Source organism: Pistacia vera, unplaced genomic scaffold (assembly GCF_008641045.1).
Source record: "Pistacia vera cultivar Batoury unplaced genomic scaffold, PisVer_v2 Contig65, whole genome shotgun sequence".
NCBI lineage: Eukaryota > Viridiplantae > Streptophyta > Magnoliopsida > Sapindales > Anacardiaceae > Pistacia > Pistacia vera.
In genome coordinates, this window is record NW_022196501.1 from 504,450 (window position 1) to 521,545 (window position 17,096).

General features: G+C 34.4%; 1 protein-coding gene and 1 non-coding gene across 3 annotated transcripts in view; both read right to left on the reverse strand.

Moving 5' to 3' along the window:
• The window catches only part of LOC116111701 (starch synthase 3, chloroplastic/amyloplastic), a 47,371-nt gene that overhangs the window by 26,344 nt on the left and 3,931 nt on the right, over nt 1-17,096 (reverse strand). The window contains exons 6-16 of one of the 2 annotated variants that reach the window (XM_031397844.1): nt 16,236-16,411; nt 15,640-15,747; nt 15,087-15,196; nt 14,734-14,839; nt 14,163-14,333; nt 13,130-13,258; nt 12,224-12,406; nt 11,954-12,085; nt 11,736-11,847; nt 11,079-11,202; nt 10,301-10,682 (exon numbers count right to left, since the gene is read on the reverse strand). In XM_031397844.1, coding sequence (XP_031253704.1) covers nt 10,550-10,682; nt 11,079-11,202; nt 11,736-11,847; nt 11,954-12,085; nt 12,224-12,406; nt 13,130-13,258; nt 14,163-14,333; nt 14,734-14,839; nt 15,087-15,196; nt 15,640-15,747; nt 16,236-16,411 — 1,484 coding nt within the window. In that variant the 3' untranslated portion in view covers nt 10,301-10,549. Of the gene's footprint in view, nt 1-10,300; nt 10,683-11,078; nt 11,203-11,735; nt 11,848-11,953; nt 12,086-12,223; nt 12,407-13,129; nt 13,259-14,162; nt 14,334-14,733; nt 14,840-15,086; nt 15,197-15,639; nt 15,748-16,235; nt 16,412-17,096 lie in introns of those variants that run through there. The other variant, XM_031397845.1, reaches the window with a different exon arrangement.
• Nucleotides 8,154-8,225, reverse strand: TRNAH-GUG. The gene has a single exon. It is a non-coding gene; the product is annotated as a tRNA-His (tRNA).

Sequence of the window (17,096 nt, forward strand, 5' to 3'; positions counted from 1 at the left end):
CAGCTGCCCTTTTCAAAATGGTTGCATGGGTTTGTTTTAATATTTTGGATAGTACTTTTAGAAAAAATAAGAGTTGAGTGATTATTATGGAATATGATTTAAAAATTAATAAAAACACATTTTAGATTTGTTAATTTACTAAATATCTCTGTAATAAAATATTAAAAATTAATAAAAACACCTCTATCTATCTATTAAATATTGACAGCCAGTCACTACCTTTAGAGGATGGTCGAAGTCATCGATTGTGTACCGATATGACTTTTCCAACCAAATCCACCATAGATCTGATTGAAAAAGGCCAGATTTATGGCTAGATCTAACCATTGACGACCAGATCTGGCCGCGGTTGGTCGTTAACGACGACCATATCTTAGCTGTCGTTGACAACTAGCTACAAGCAGATCTTTGGCCGTAGATTTGACATTTTTCGATCAGATTCATGATGGATCTGGCTGGAAAAGACTAGATCGGTGCACTACCTGCCAAATCCAGTCAATAGTGTGCCATTATACCAGATTCCGACCACCTTCCGGCAATGATGGCTGGAATCTGGAAAATGTGGGTGGATGGGGGTGTTTTTGTCAATTTCTAAACTTTTTTAGGGGGTGTTTAGTTAAATTAACAAGCTTAAGGGGTTTAAAAATAATTAAATATAATATAATAGTATTTTCAGAATAGGGAAACAAATGTATTTTGGAAATGATAGGAATAGGATAGGGTAAAAATAAGGAAACAAATGCACCCAATTGTACTTTCCAAAACAATTTTGGCTGCGTTTGGCCACCTATCATATTTCTATCCTACCAAAAATACATATTTCCTTGTTCTCAAAATTCAATCCTGTTTTATTCAACTATTTTTAAACCTCTTAGGTTTGTTAATTCAACTACACGCCTCCAATAAAAAAAGCTTATAAATTGACAAAAACACCCCTACCCACCCACATTTGCCAGATTCCGACCACCATCGTCGGAAGGATTTTCTAGATTCCAACCACCATCGTCGGAAGGATTTTCTAGATTCCAACCACCATCGCCGGAAGGTGGTCGAAATTTGTCATAATGACGCACTACCAGCTGGATCTGGTCGGTAGTGAATCGATCTAGCATTTTCCGACCAGATCCATCGTGGATCTGGCCAAAAAGGGCCAGATCTACAACCACATCTAGTCAAGGCCAGATATTTGGCCACATAAGACGGCTAAGATATGATCGTCGTTGATGACCAGATGTGGCCGTAAAAGGCTAGATTGGTGTACTACCGGCAAGATCCAGCCGGTAGTGCGCCATTACCACGATTCCGGTCACCTTCCGACGGCAAGAATCTGGCAAATGTGGGTGGGTGTGGGTGTTTTTATCAATTTATAAACTTCTTGTAGGGGGTGTTTAGTTAAATTAACAAACCTATGGGGTGTTTTTATTAATTTTTAAATCATACCTCATAATAACAACTCAACTAAACTTTTTCAAAAATATTACTCAAAATAATAAAACAAAAACAGTTGTTTTTTTCTCTTCTTTGTGACCATAAAAAAAAAAAAAAAAAAAAAAATCTTTGGGTGGCCGAGCAATCAATTGGAACTCTTGAGTGTATTATTCAAGAGGTCTTGAGTTCGATCTACCTCGATCCCTAATAGGGGTAGCCACTGGAGGCTTACCTGGTCATTAACTTTAAGGTCTTAGGGAATTAACTGAGATGTGCACAAGGTTATTTGGACACTCTAATAAAAATAATAATAATAATAAATAAATAAATAAGGGATATACAGTAGAACCTCTCTATAGTCATAATGTTAGGATCAACTAAATTTATTACTATGAGGAGGTTAAAACTTAATAGATGTGTAACTAAAAGAATTATTGTTTTGATTTTTGATTTTATAATTTATGTTTTAGTAGTATTAGGATTTCAATTCATTGTTTTAGTAGCATTAGAATAGTATGAAAATGAATATCAAAGAGTCATTACAAAATTGAGTGATCATATATGACAACTTCACTACGCTAATCAAATAGATATTAATATCTTCCTTAATCATCCAAATGAGAAACAAGTCGTGTATGCTTTAACTGAAGAAGAAATCATTACTGGAATTAAACAAGAAGAGGAATGAGATAATCCTAAGGATAAATATAGTACAGAAATACCAAAAGTTTCGTGCCAAAAAGCTCCAAACGTACAATTAAAAATATTTTGGCTTCAACAAGAAGGTGTCCATGGTGACGACTTATTACAGACCCGCAAGATAAAAGATATGGTAACAACTCTAAAACATAACTCATTATCTCAGACAATTTTAGATAAATATTTTATTTCATCTTAAACATTTAATGTAACATAATATATATTTTTTTATAATATACATATAATTATTACAATATAAAGGTAAGTTCCTTAAGATGAGACTTAAAAAAACTATAATTTATTACAATTTGAAATTTATTTTTATTTATAACTAGCCCAAGACAAGAATTTTTTATGACTACATGAAAGTTATTCCTACATGGAATATCACTATAGAGATGTTCTACTATAATAACTTTTAAGTGCTCATGGTAAAAGTATTAAAGTTTGATCATTATTACATCTCGTAAATTTTATTAAAAGCATAGCACTAAGAGATTTTGGATTTTGCGAATACCCACATTGCATAATCTAAGGGTAAAAGTCAAAATATTTAAAGGTCAAGGTAATGCTTATGTTTCAATTCCATTATATTAGCTTGGTAATGGAAGTAAAAGAGAATCATAGTAGGATAATGGAAAGTATCGATTTGTACAATACGAAGCAGTGCTTTCTGATGATGTAGCAGCAACTGGCAAAGGACAAACCACTTCTGATATTGCAAAGCATATGCTTCTCTATTGCTAATCTGTAAAGCACATGATAATACCAAAAAATTATACAGGACATTTAGATATAAGAAAACCCATCAACAAAGTTGAAAAGAAATAAATTAATGTATTAGTACTAGATTAACCCACCCTAATGGAAGGACCACTTGTTGTGTTTGATGGAACAAGTAGGCATGGCAATGGACCCCGGATTTCTAGGGTCCCGTCTTGTTCTACCCCGTATGGGGTAGAGATTCCCTAGTTTTGCGGGGATAGGGGCAAGGAGAGGGAGGCCTTGGGGAGACGGCGAATTTTAGGGTAGAACCAGAACCGATGGATACTTGGGAGTCGATTCCGATCCCTACTCGAAACCGATCATAGCAGGATAGGTTCCGGTTCTAAAAAATTGGAACAGATACTGTGCGGTTTCGGTTCTGGTTCCAAATCAAAGGAACTGGAGCGGGAACTGGGAATCGAGACTAAATTTATATAATATTAAAGAATATGAGTTTTTTTTTGATATTTTGCATATGGGGTTTTTTTTTTGTTGTTGATATTTTGCATATCATATAAATATATAAGAAAATTTTGGTATTTTTTATCTTAGTATCAAAACTCTTATTAATTTTCATTAAAAGATCAGTTTTTCAAAATATTCTTATTAATATTTAAGTTTTACTTATTACTTGATTAAGAAATTAATATACATTAAGACATTTACGTTAAATAATAGTTTTTAAATGTTTATTATTGGTGAAAACAAACAATTAAATACTTAAAATCAAGCATCAAACATCAAGTAAATATAAACAATATATTATTTAATGTTTTGCACTTAATTGTTAGGGATGTAATTGTAATTTTATAAGGGTTTATTTATCATTTTTTTTTTAAATAGAGGGGTAATTGATATTTTCTAAGATACCCGGAACCAAAACCGATAGTTCTGATTCCAATTCCAAATCAAAGGAACCGGCCGGTTCAAGTTCCTTTGATTTTGGGGACCTGCCCGAGGGGGCGAAGGCGCCCCGTATATATATACTTTACATTAATACATTTTGGACAAATGTAGTGCCTTAACTTAAGTTTAGACGATTAACTTAAGTGTAATTGTCATATGGATTAACGGGGGGAGGACGAGCCTATGAAATTCCCCGTGGGGCGGGGACAGGGAATCTCCCGTCATTCCCATAATGGGTCGGGGCGGGTGCAGGAAATGGGGTCCTCGGCCTCGCCTCACCCCGGCCCATTGTCATGCCTAGGCGCAAGGGACTTTTGAGTGGTCCTCAAACACTTTGTTGATGCTTAATATGGTGAAATTTGAGGTAAGAGTGAAAGCATGGGAATAATTTTCCCGAGAAAAATATCATATAATTATTCTTGTCGGCAAAAGGGGATATAGCCAACCATCTAGTGGATTCTTGAACTTGTGTTTATAGATAGAGAATTACAGATGATACCATGTATATAATAAGAATCTGTCCAAGGACAAGGAGTAAGACTATTCTCTGACTGAACTTTTAAGCATTGGTGGTGGCCGGTGGCCCCTTATTCATGTGCAAAAGAGTTTTGGATGGATATATATGAGACTTCCTTTAACATAAAGAAACTTCACAGCCCCATTAGGCTCAAGCAAAGCTAAGCAAAGAGATATGAGTTTAACAGTTTGGTTCTGCTGTTTGGTTCCAGTTTTTCATCAAACACATTTTGTCAGAATAAAAAAGATGAAATGAGGTTAGGATAAGATTGAAAAGAGGGTACAAACACAGCAGATAGATTAAGCAGCAGGCATAAAGGTTAAAACTAATAATTCAACTTTTACATACTCTGGCTCCAGGCTACAGCCTACTCCATTTACCCAAAACATAAATCCTACCAGACTAACAGACAAAATCTCAGAGATTACCTATTTGTTTTTCCTTTTTTTTTTTTTTTTTGATGACTTCTTTCAGGGACTCTCTATTTCTAGTTCACCCCACCCCCCAACTGGCCTCTAAATGAATACTGTATTAGTAACAATAATGACTCAAATATTAATAAATAAATAAAAAGATTAAATGGGATCGTGACATGACTGATGAACTGTGATTTGAAGGTAGTGGTATGGTGAGACATTCTCTAAGAAACCAGTTTTGGTCAAAATAGATTCCTCACTTGCTAAGTCTCTACCTCAGTCTCCTTCCAAATTCACACACTGAGAAAGAAGAAATTTTGTTCCTAGCAAGCTTCCTAGCTAACCATTCATGTGGAGGTAACATATCTTCATTATCATCATCATCATCATCATTACAACATCATTAAAACTAATACCAGTATCAACCCATGAGCCATTTCTTGATGAGCCAAGTTTGCATTTTTCCCATAAATCTTTGACCAATCAGGGATGTTCATAGGAGCTGATGATTGTTGAACCACCTGTTGGCTGTTATCATGGGCTGTAATGGCATTATTATATTTTATTTATTAGACCTTGGAATCATTATTGGGGCAGTGGTGAAACGCCATGCAGAAGAAGAAGAAGAAGAACCAAAAGAGTACTCATTAGAGTTCCTTTTAGGACTTGAATCTTCTTCTTCTCACTTTCTTTCACAAAAGACCACACATCTTCTTCTTCAAAATCTTCATTTCTCATTGATCTTCTACCACCACCTCACTGTTATTGCTCATAAGACCATATTGCCAGTCTTCATGACTAAGTCTAAAAAGTTCAAAAAACCCCAAACAAAAAAGCTTCAAAATCAGTTTATGAGCCAAAAACAAGGAAACTGAAAAACCAAAACTAGCAAAAGCAGAGGAAGAGAGATTTTGAGCAAGTATAGAGTGACTTTGATCGGTATAAATAGAAGAAGCAAAAGTTAAAAAGTTTTTTTTTTTTTTACTTTTCCTTTTAAGTTGCAGATGGGTATTGTCTTGGGAATCAAAAAGGAGAAAGTGGTGTAAGAGAATAATATCAGGAATCTACCTTGCCTGGTTTTCAATATCCTCCACAAGAATCAGAGCTTTTCAAGGATAAACTCAAATGAATACATGTAAAAAAACATAAAAAACTAACCAGGACAAAACAGAGAAGCTGTGAAAACCCTTCATGAAAGTGGTCCATATACTTCCAAATAAAATCACAGATTTTCAAGTGCCTCAAAATGGTAGTATCCTAACAACAGAACAGGAAGCAGACAACAGAGACAGACTGTATACTATCTTGATGAACCAACCTAGCCCTTTTTTCCCCTTCCTTTCACATTTGCGGCTTCTCAAAATAAAACTTTAAATGGAGAAGAAAACAAAAGGAAACAAAAGTTATGGGTTCTGATAGAATCTCAGTTGTCCAAAATCTATACATTACTCTCCTTGAAAAATTAAACTTTTAGAAGTCAGAAACTTTAGAGGGTTGTAGAGTTTTTGACATGGGGATGCATAGTTGTATCCATTGTGCATTAATAGGACTCATATATATATATATGAAGCACTGAAAAGGCTGGTTTGATTGGGAAAGGTGGAGAGAAGCATTGGCCTGACTAACCTCACTGATTTCCGTAATAACCTTATCCCAACACACCCAAACACCAACAACTAAACTCTCTCCTGATTCGGCGTGCAGTGAAAAAGCTCGGCCACTGAGTGAAAGCTATCCTCTCTGATATATGTGTTAAAGTGCCAACTTTTTTAAGAGCGTCTAGAGAGGGTGCTCAAGGAGGCCAGTAGTAAAAGCATTTAATTGGTTTCGGTTGGATAGTTAGCACATATATATAAATTGCACAATAACATGATGAATCTTATAATTATTGGTTTTATAAATCTTGAAACTTGATTGATATATATAATATATATATATATTATATATATATATATATATATAGAGTTAAAGTGAATATACAATTTGTAATGCTGTAATCTTTTTTCATTTTGGTATCCGGGGTGTTGGCTAGTTTGCATACACATAACTAATCTCTTCAACACTATAAAGTTAACGGTAATACGTCCAGTGATTAACCTTATGTAGTCATAAAGATTCAATCAGAACCTCTCAAATAATAATCTAAGATTCTCAGCAAACCACAGGTTAGTTAATGTTGTAATTCAATGTAATGTAATAACATAATATGTGAGGAGGGTGGGCGGTGGGCAGGATGAGGGGTATGTTCTTCTGGTTCGGACTAAAATCAGCAGGAGGGTGCTGTAAACTGTAACTCTGTTGGAAAATGACTCAGAGAAGGCGTGGGTCAAGGATTCTGCAGGCATTTCTGATCAACTATAACTAGGAGTACATCTGTACATCTCCCTCTATTTCCACCTCTCACTTTTTCATCATAAAAATCCAAAGGAAAAGCCAAAACACCCTAAACCATAACACCAAATAAACACAACGAAACTTGAAGAAATTAACAAAACTCAAACCCCAAATTGGACTTACGAAAAACTGACAGCTCCATAAGCTAATCAAAATTTAAGTACTGTTATGTCATTTTCATTAATCAAACCATCTTGGCTGCTAGCCATGGTACAGCCAGTTCAATGATAAAATAAAAATGAAAGGGCTACTATAAACAGTCTTCTCAAATAATTGGTGTTAACCCTTAGAAAGAATCGATCATGTAAAAGGCAATTTCATTGGATTCATGCAGGCATTTCTGATCACATGTACCTGATCACTCTTTTTCATTATAAAATTCCAAAGCAAAAGCCAAACTCCCTTAACCATAACACCCCAAAACACAATGAAACTAGGAAGAGATTAACAAAACTCAAACCCCAAATGGACTTATGAAAAACTGACAGCTCCATAAGGTAATCAACCTTTAACTTTAACTACTGTTATGTCATTTTTTGGCTGCTAGCCATGCATAAAGCCTCCTTACTTAAACTAGTTGTTCTCAAATAATTGGTGTTTAACACTTAGAAAGAATCAATCATGTAAAAGACAATTATAGCGAAGGTCCTGTTGTGTGGGTGCGTGTGGTACACTAAAACCAGCCAGCTGAGTTTTTCTTCTTTTGATATGAGAATATATTTGGCTGCCAGAGAGGGGACATGCACAAAACCCCACTTAATCTATATCATCATTAAGAGGAAACGTGGCATCAGAATTTAATTAGCTTAATTAATGTTGTTAATTAACCATTGTTCTTGATTCTTCTCATGCATTTTTATTCGTGGGGTTAAATCAATGGATATCTCAAAGGCTTTGTGCTTATAAAATTTAACATTTAAATTAGTGGGTTGCTTATAATCATTTGGTCAACAAATAAAAAAGAACTGAATTGGTGCAAATAAGTTTATCATTTAATAAGTAAAAGTCAAGTCGAAAAATGTAAAAACTGTGGCTGCTGGGATTCGAGCCCAGGTCTCCACGGCCACAACGTGGAATTCTTACCACTAAACTACAGCCACATTGCTCTTACAACGGTTTTAATTTTGTAATAAACTGATATTTTGATTGGAGGTTAAAATAGGGAATCACGCTCTTTAACAATTTTGGAAACATATATATATTTTTTTAAATATATTATAGAGGTTTTTCTATTTTTGTTGAGGGTTTTATAATATTTTTAACGGGGTTTTTGATAATTTGAGAGAAGTGTTTAATACTTTTCGAAAATTGTTATTGGGACGTTTGCGATTTTTCTCAAAGATGGATGAAATGAAACCCACTTATAAAAACATCATTATGTGATAAAAGACTATAGAGATTCATATTTATGGTGGGTTTGGTCGAGAATAATGTCTTAATAATCCTCTAATACCAATAGTAATCATTGTAAATTATATACAAGACAATGAACGTTGCTTTACTGTTAACTTGAATGAATCAATTAATAATGTAAAATAAGAATAAAAGTTTCAATGGACGAAAAAACTACCAAAAAGCTTATAATGATGAGAAGAAAGAACCCATATCTACCATCCAAAAAGGATCTTCTTGATTATGTATATAACACCAGAATCCTAGCCCATTGTTTTCCATATTTTCATGCTTATGCTTCGAGGGATTCAGTGGGCTCTGTGTCCTCCACTACCAAACCTTGTTCAATGTTCAGTCACATAACTATCATTTCCACGAAGTGTTGGTCAATTCAAATTTCAATTGCCATCACAAGATGATAAGGCAATTTTGGTGGTTATTAGGCCAAGAAAGGTCCTTTTTTTTGTTTGCATGTGTTACAACAACTTATTATTTGTCAAAGATTCCATTAGATTTTAGTATCTTCATATCTCCAATTCCATGTCAAGTATCAGCAAAAGAGGATACATAAATCCCACCAACTTTCTTAGATGTTCTTGCATTAGCATTTCTATGTCAAAGTTCAGTCATTGATGATATTATTATATATGTTCCTGTTGGTGAAAATCTTCTAATGACACCAGAAAATCTTGCCAAAGATCAGATTTTGGCATTGAAAGAGAGCAAAGTGTGGCGTACTTAGTTCTTTGGCTAAGTTCCGTACGGCCTTAACACTAGGCATGAAGTATTTAATGTATATAGACATTTTACTTTGGAGATTTATCCTATAAATAAGGCACTCCATTTTGTAAATGCATAATGTGTAGGATCCAAAATTTCCAATAATAGAGTTTGCAATTTTTTCTATATGCTCATCCTGTTCATTTTCATTACTGTTAGTTTTTGAGTTTGTGTGAGTTTAAGACTGTTTAACACCATCTCCTGCTGTTAAGGCCGCACAGAACTTAGCCAAAAAACTAAGTACACGACAAAAGTCTTTAGTTTTCAAAGTTATTTTAAAGTCCAAGGACCCTGTTTTGTCCATTGCTTCCATCAAAATGTGATCTATAACAATAGAAATTAGAAAGTAGCATGGTTTAAGTCACATTTCACATTCAACCACTAGCAGATAAGTGGATTCAATTGATGGAGCTTGGATGTTTTAGGTGAAGAACATTTACTCTTGAAGGTTAAAAAAAAACCGGTGTGGACTTGAACCCAAAACAAACAATATCTATTTGGAGAGACTTGAAATGTAATAATCTAGATATGCTTATGCTGTAAAGACACTACTACCTTTGCGTCGAAAGATCAATACTTCCACAAAGATTTCATTTAACATGTACAAATGCAACATAACTGGGAATCTGCAGAAAACAGCAGAATCCTAAATATAATATCTGCACCATAGTGGGCAAAAGCTACCATTCAACCAAATATGATTATGTGCCCCCTTATACATTGATGGGGTAGTTATTAATGAAGTAACAACACTGAAGATACAAAAGCAGTGGTTTAATTGGTATTAAAATTTGAACATGATTATCAAAATCATCACCATTTAGCCTGCAAAAACATTTTCTTGTGGTTGGTCAGCACCACTTTATGTATTAATCTAGAAATGTTGTTTAATCAATTGAACTTTGATATCTAGCTCTAGAAAGACTGATAGCAGAACCAAAATAAAGTTTCTGGGAGAAATTTAAGCTGTCTGCAATATCAGGAAGCAAATGCTGGATTAAAGTTCATAAAAGATTTTTTATTTTTTTTTTTAATTTCCATTTCTTTTATTCTTGATTCACTTTTTCATTATTCTGAGACATGAGGTAACAATGATCTGAAAAATACAATATCGTGAAACTGACCTACCGCTTTATGTTACACAAAATTACTTGGGTCACCTTGAAAGAATCTGACTGGTAAACTATATGCAATTATCTGAATCTGTACAAGCTACGATGGGAATTATCTGCAGCACACTCTCCGTGCATAATCAATATTTGCGAGCCGAATGGTAAAGCTCCATGTAGTCAAGAGCAGGCCGGTTCCAAGACCAGTCTTGCTCCATCACTTTCTTGCGTAAAGAGTTAAACCATTCCCGAGCATCATACCAAGCAGATATAGCCCTGAGGAATCAACTTCTAATGAGAACTTCATAAGGAATATAGTACATCTACATAAACTAATCTGTGCGTGCATGAGTGACTGTGGGCATGCACGCCCACATGTGTGTGAGAGAGAAAGAGAATATGACACTAAAAATTATTTCACCATGGTATAGAACAGCAGTAGCTGATAAACTATGAAATAACAAAACGTTAAAATGCTTTCAGTAGAGGACTCCAAAACAGTAAATGAAAGAGTAATACTGGATTCTTCGTTGTACAAAAGGGGCCATTTTAGTAGCCCACATCAAGATTGCACTAAAAAAATGAAGAAACAAGGACTGAAACTCATTACAATTCTGCTACAAGAGAAATATATACTTACCAACTTTGTTGAACAAGAAATAAATTACTCACCTATTGAGAGCATAATCCACTCCAGCAGTATCCGCGCCATCAAAACTAAATCCATTTGGTTCAAGACATTGGGCTTCTGCTCTCTCTTTATCATGGTCAACATCAAACACAGTGTCATAAAGTCCTACAGAAGAAATAAATTGAAAATGTTCAGTCAAATATACTAAATTTGCGAAGGTATTAACGAGGGTCAATAAACATGATAGCAGTATGATAAACTTTAAAAAGATTAGTTAGATGCAAATTTCCGAATTTGGATAATTTAAAAGAATAATAAACATTGAGGTAAAGGAAAATCATGAATCAGCATGAATGGCAGGGAAGACGTATTAGAAAACACAACACCGGTAAGATCATGTTCAAATTGGGAAGAATGATAAACAGACCTGTCAAATAATGCAGGCATTACTTTAACAAGGAATCAGTAACTAACTGGCAAACTAATGAATCATCCATTCTAAACCATATATTCATGATTTTCATAAAGGAAAAAGGGAAACATTAAGGGCCATTCCAGAAATTCCAGTAATTACATTACACATCTCATTTTAGATTTGAGATCAAAAGCAGTTTGAGAAGTATTCTAAATCACAGATCAGATATATCAGAAACTTGATATGATGTATTCATTGAAAGGATGACTTTCTAGGTACAAACCTCCAGTTTTCCGAACAACGGGTATTGAACCATATCTCATGGCAGTGAGTTGTGTCAGTCCACAGGGCTCAAAAATAGAAGGAACTAGAATGAAATCTGCTCCAGCATATATCTGTTATGAAGTCCAAGTATTAAATTTGGAATTATATTGTAGATACAAAATATCACAATGTAAAAGAAGGGAAAAGAATGAAGTTTGAAGCTCCATGAGAACATACCAAGTGTGAAAGTGGCTCATCATAGGTCAAACAAAGACGAGCACGGTCAGCATGACTAGAATGCAATTGATTGGCTAAATCAACAAAATCATTCTGGATACGAGGATCTGGAGCAGAACCAAGCAATGCAACCTGGCATCACATGCTTGGTCAGTATAAACATGAAAATGCTAACAATTAACCTCTCACGGTCAGTGGTGTCATATGTATTGATACATGACAAGAGAAACATAAATGTTAAGGAAAGACGAATGAGGAAAAAAAAAAAACCTGTCCATTACGCTCTATGGTGTGCCAAATAGCATGCTTGATGAGATGGATACCTTTCTGATGTGTTAAACGAGAAATAATTCCCACTAAAGGCAGATCAGCCTTTTTCAAACCAACCCTTTGCTGCAAGGCTTCCTTGGCAGCTCTTTTGCCTTCATCAACATTTTCTGAAGTATATGACACCTGGAATGACATGCTTCATATATTAGCCATAACTTTACTTTCTGAAACAGTGATCCAAAGCTACAAAAATAAATAAAGCAAAGCTAGTTATACAACCACACAGAAACGACAACATAGGCGTTTGGTTGCAATGTTTAATCTATAACAAAAATTAAACTCATTGACATATAATGTGTCTTCAAGTAAGAAGTTAATTCTCACTGCAAGCAGGTTAACCTCCTTATATATGTCTGTCAGCTAAAGCATTCAAAGTCATCAAATTAAAGGACTTTCTCAGGTACTTTATTCACAATTAAGAGAATAATAGTTAACTAGGTACTTTTGAGAACATCAAGGCTGTTCGAGATGCTAAGTTCAAAAAGGCAAACAAGAATTTCCAAAAGTTTTAATCTTTTGTTCCCGTCCATTATTCTATTTTCACTTTGCCCAAACATCTCTTTCACATTGCTTTTCTACTAGTACTTCTACATTACCCTTCGTTTAGTACCTTATCCAATAAATTAGTTTCCCCTTTTCACCTGTCAAGTGAATCAAGAAACTCAGTAATTGGATTACTTCTTCATTCTACACTCTAGATAATCGAAATATATGCTTTCTACCGAACAAGGATGACACAGTCCTTTGAAACAAGAATCTGGGACAACTTCAGTCAGAGAACCATTACCAAAACACCAGTTTTTCCCTGAATCCCTAACATAACCAGCAAATATAATGTTTACTTACAGGAATGAACTTATCATTAAATGGGTCCCATATATCCTGATCGATTCCATTTATTATGCCATGGAATTTGTAGAGATGAGGAGCAATCGAAGGATGTCCAGCAACCTCTTTCGAGTAAGTGGGAGATACCTGCAGATATCAATGTGAATAAGATGGAAACCACAGAAAGGATTAACAGAAGAGATTGCATAAGTATGTACTTGTTCAGCTCTTGCCATAATCATTTAAGAAATTGATACAATGGAAAAGCACAAAAATTGTACTTGTTCAGCTCTTGCCATAATCATTTAAGAAGTTGATACAACGGAAAAGCACAAAAATTAATTCCACTAGATTTAGTGAGGAACGAAAGGTCATAACCGTTATACTTACATGCTAAGATATTGGATTACTTAATCAAATTACGATCAATGGATAAATTACTTGACAAAGTTAAGTAATAGCTTTGCTGCCATAATCGTATACAACAATTTCCTTTTCCTAAAATTTATAATATTTGGTTTACTCAAGCATAAACAACTGGTTGTATCTCTTCAATAAGGAATATTAAATAGCTAGGGGAGAGTTCAACCAAAAATGTCAAGAACTGTTAACTCTCTTCAAACAGTTTTCCGCACTATCATTACTAAACTACAACCCTAGCCTTGATTTTTTTGATAAAAATATGGCCAATCTTTTCTAATTAATCGTTCCTTATGTGCAGTACTTCTATAAAACTAAATCATTATCTGCAGTACTTTTACCCTAGTAAGACACTACTACATGAGCAGGTAAAACAATCACACAGCTAATTCAGAAAAATAAATAATTAAAAATTTATTTTAATAAAGAACAAAAAGAAACAGAACATCCAAAAAAAGGTCATATAATAAAGGTGGCCTTTAAAGCAAATTTTTATGAAGCAAATCGAAAACAAAGAAACTACAAGTTCACAAATTAGAGAAGAATCAGTAAACTGCATAAAGGAAAAGAAATTGTAATCTGCATTTAAGACCAAGGACGTTAAATGATATAGGAAATTGTAAATACTCACTGTGGTAGCCTTGTGCGAATATGCCATAGCTTTCCCAATCAATTGTGCCCCGAATTCAAGGTTATGTATTGTGAAGACAACCCGAGTTTTACTAAGACCATAATGCATATAGTAGTCCTTAAACAACCAGGAAACAGGAGCACTTGACCAATCATGGCAATGAAGAATATCCTGCCCATTTTGAAGCACCAGTCAAATCAGATATTTGAATATCTAAGCTTGTGCAAGACTGCACATATACAGCAAGATAAGAAAAAGGGTATATCTCTGACTCAAAGAGCTGATAGGATTAAATTTTAGATTCAAGACTTATTTAGCAAGGAAAAAGAGAAAGAAAGGAGCAACCAACAATAACAAAAACAATAAAACCTTCTGTGAAAATTGGACTTAATAACGACACACAATTAATATCTTAAAACATATTCTTCCATCATAATGAGATTTTTCTACGAATAAAATGCATGTCTAGGCAAAAACAAAGATAATTAACTAACAAGAAGAAAGCATACAAGTTTGTACCACTCATGATAGGTATAATTGAAGTTCCATATGAGAAAGAACATTCACTTACAGGATGAAATCCGCCTTGAAGTAGAAATTCAAGTGCAGCATGACAAAAAAAACCAAACCTCTCCCCATCATTCCTGCAGCCATATATGCAGCCTGTCGAAAAGAATCTACAAGAACATCAAGAAATCCTATCAAATACATTCTATTGTATGAAGAATTTGATATTTGTGGAAAAAGCACCAAAAACATTGACAAAACACAAAGATTTTCAGAAAAATATAGTTCTGAACTAGAGGAATGAATAGAAATCTTAAGAATCACATATTACACAAACATAAGAGTACAAATCTTGAAAAGAATTACACTGCGTATAGAGAATGACAACATAATGGCACATCTAGTGAGAAGGATTACCCATTTTGAGGCTCCAAAAAGTAGACTGAAAGACTTTCCACCTTTCCAGTCCAAACTTTTATCTCTGTTCCACCCCAGTGATAGCTTCTTTGATACTGAAAGTCCTTCACCTATTCAGAGCACATTCATTCAACTAATTACATTTCAAAATAAAACTAAGGCCAAATACTATAGTAACCAATAGTAGTTTGGGGATTGCAACATATATGTAACTAAAATCATAATTTTGCATCCATAGTGGCTGTCATACATGTGTTCTAAAAGTGTCAAGGTACAAATTAGGAAACACATGACAGTACAAAATATTTTAACCCTATTAGAAAAATTACGCCAGTATTGCACATGATCTCTTTGAAGTACATCCTCCAACTAAATGTCTAGGGGAACAACTCATAATTCAATCAGTCTCATGAAAGAGATTACCAACTAATAGCAAACCACAATACTACCGATAATATAAACCAGAAACATCCAAAATATAAGGAATTGAAAATAAATCACCAGCACAACGATTTGAAATGAAAATATGGACAAGCGCATCAATGAAGCTTACATTGCCATGTCTCAAACAGTCATACTTTGGGAGAATGATGTCCACATTGTGTTTTAATTCTTGAACAGCACGGGATAGACTAGTGACGACATCACCAAGACCTCCAACCTGCAAGAGATGTAAGAGAGCACACAGGAAAAATGAAACACAAATGTATTAATAAGCAGGGATTTTATGTGCAAAATAACAACAGACTGACGAATTATTATTTCTTATTTTTCTCTTTGTTTTCACCATTGGTTAAATCACCTCTCAAGTTTAACAATATCAAACTCCATTCCAGCTCCAAAACAATTTTAACAAATTTATATCATTTTACTTCTTGTGTTGCAGACAATTACTTAGTAATATTCCTCAATTGCATATCACATAATGGATTACAAAATCCTCAACAAACAAAACAGAAGCCTAAGTTTTCAAATTGCAAATAAAATCCTCAACAAACAAAACAGATGCCAAAGTTTTAAAATTGCAAGAATATCAGTCACAAGCAAGTAAAAATATGTAAAATTACTTGTTGACAAATCAGTACACTCTGCAGAATGTCTTAAAAGTGTTTCATACAATCACAAATTAACTTAATGGCCTAAAGTTACCTTTGCAATGGGAGCCATTTCAACAGCAATATGCACAATGTGCATTGGTGGCTCCTTTGCAACACTTCCAGAGACAGGGATATGGTAATCCATGCCATTTTTGTTGTCAAAAATTCCCCCATCTTCCCTCTCAGAGAATACAAAATCCATCATGTATGCATCCAATGGAACCTTGACTGGAAAGACATAAAACCACATCGTTGAGTCCTAAAGAAATAAATAAATGGATGCATTAAACTAGTTGTGTCTCTCTGCCAGAAGAAGGTAATGCGTCACTGTAATATGATTTGGCAAATGAAATTAAGCTAGAAAAGGAGCCATAAAAGCTCTTTTAATGACTGTCTGAATGTTACTCAACCCAAACTAGGATGTAGTGAGCTTATGATATACTATCCAGTAAATTTGATCTATGGCTCTGCATCCTTTCCCTTAACCCATGTGATGAGCCAAGCAATTAATGACACTCACTAACATTTAGTGCTCAGGTATGTTAAGTGAAGAACCATATAACATACGTACAACACGTTTTGTGATGCATCCAATAACCCTCCTAAATGCACATCAAACTCTAAATCGCTATCCTAGTTTAAGAACAATGTAACCTCATTACAGCAGTCCAGCACTCAAATTGTGCAAGGGAAAATGAAATCATTAGTAATAAAAAGGCCACAGAGATAGCCCAAGAAAGTGACACCACTTTCTGTATTGCAAATTATTCCAGATTGACAATTCACACCAAATTTTTCCATGCATCAGATTACCTAAGGTCAGAATTGCTCCATTTGTCGGCAAAATTATGAGCTTAGGGTATACGAGAGACATACATCCCATAAACAAATCCCATAAATCACACACCATTTT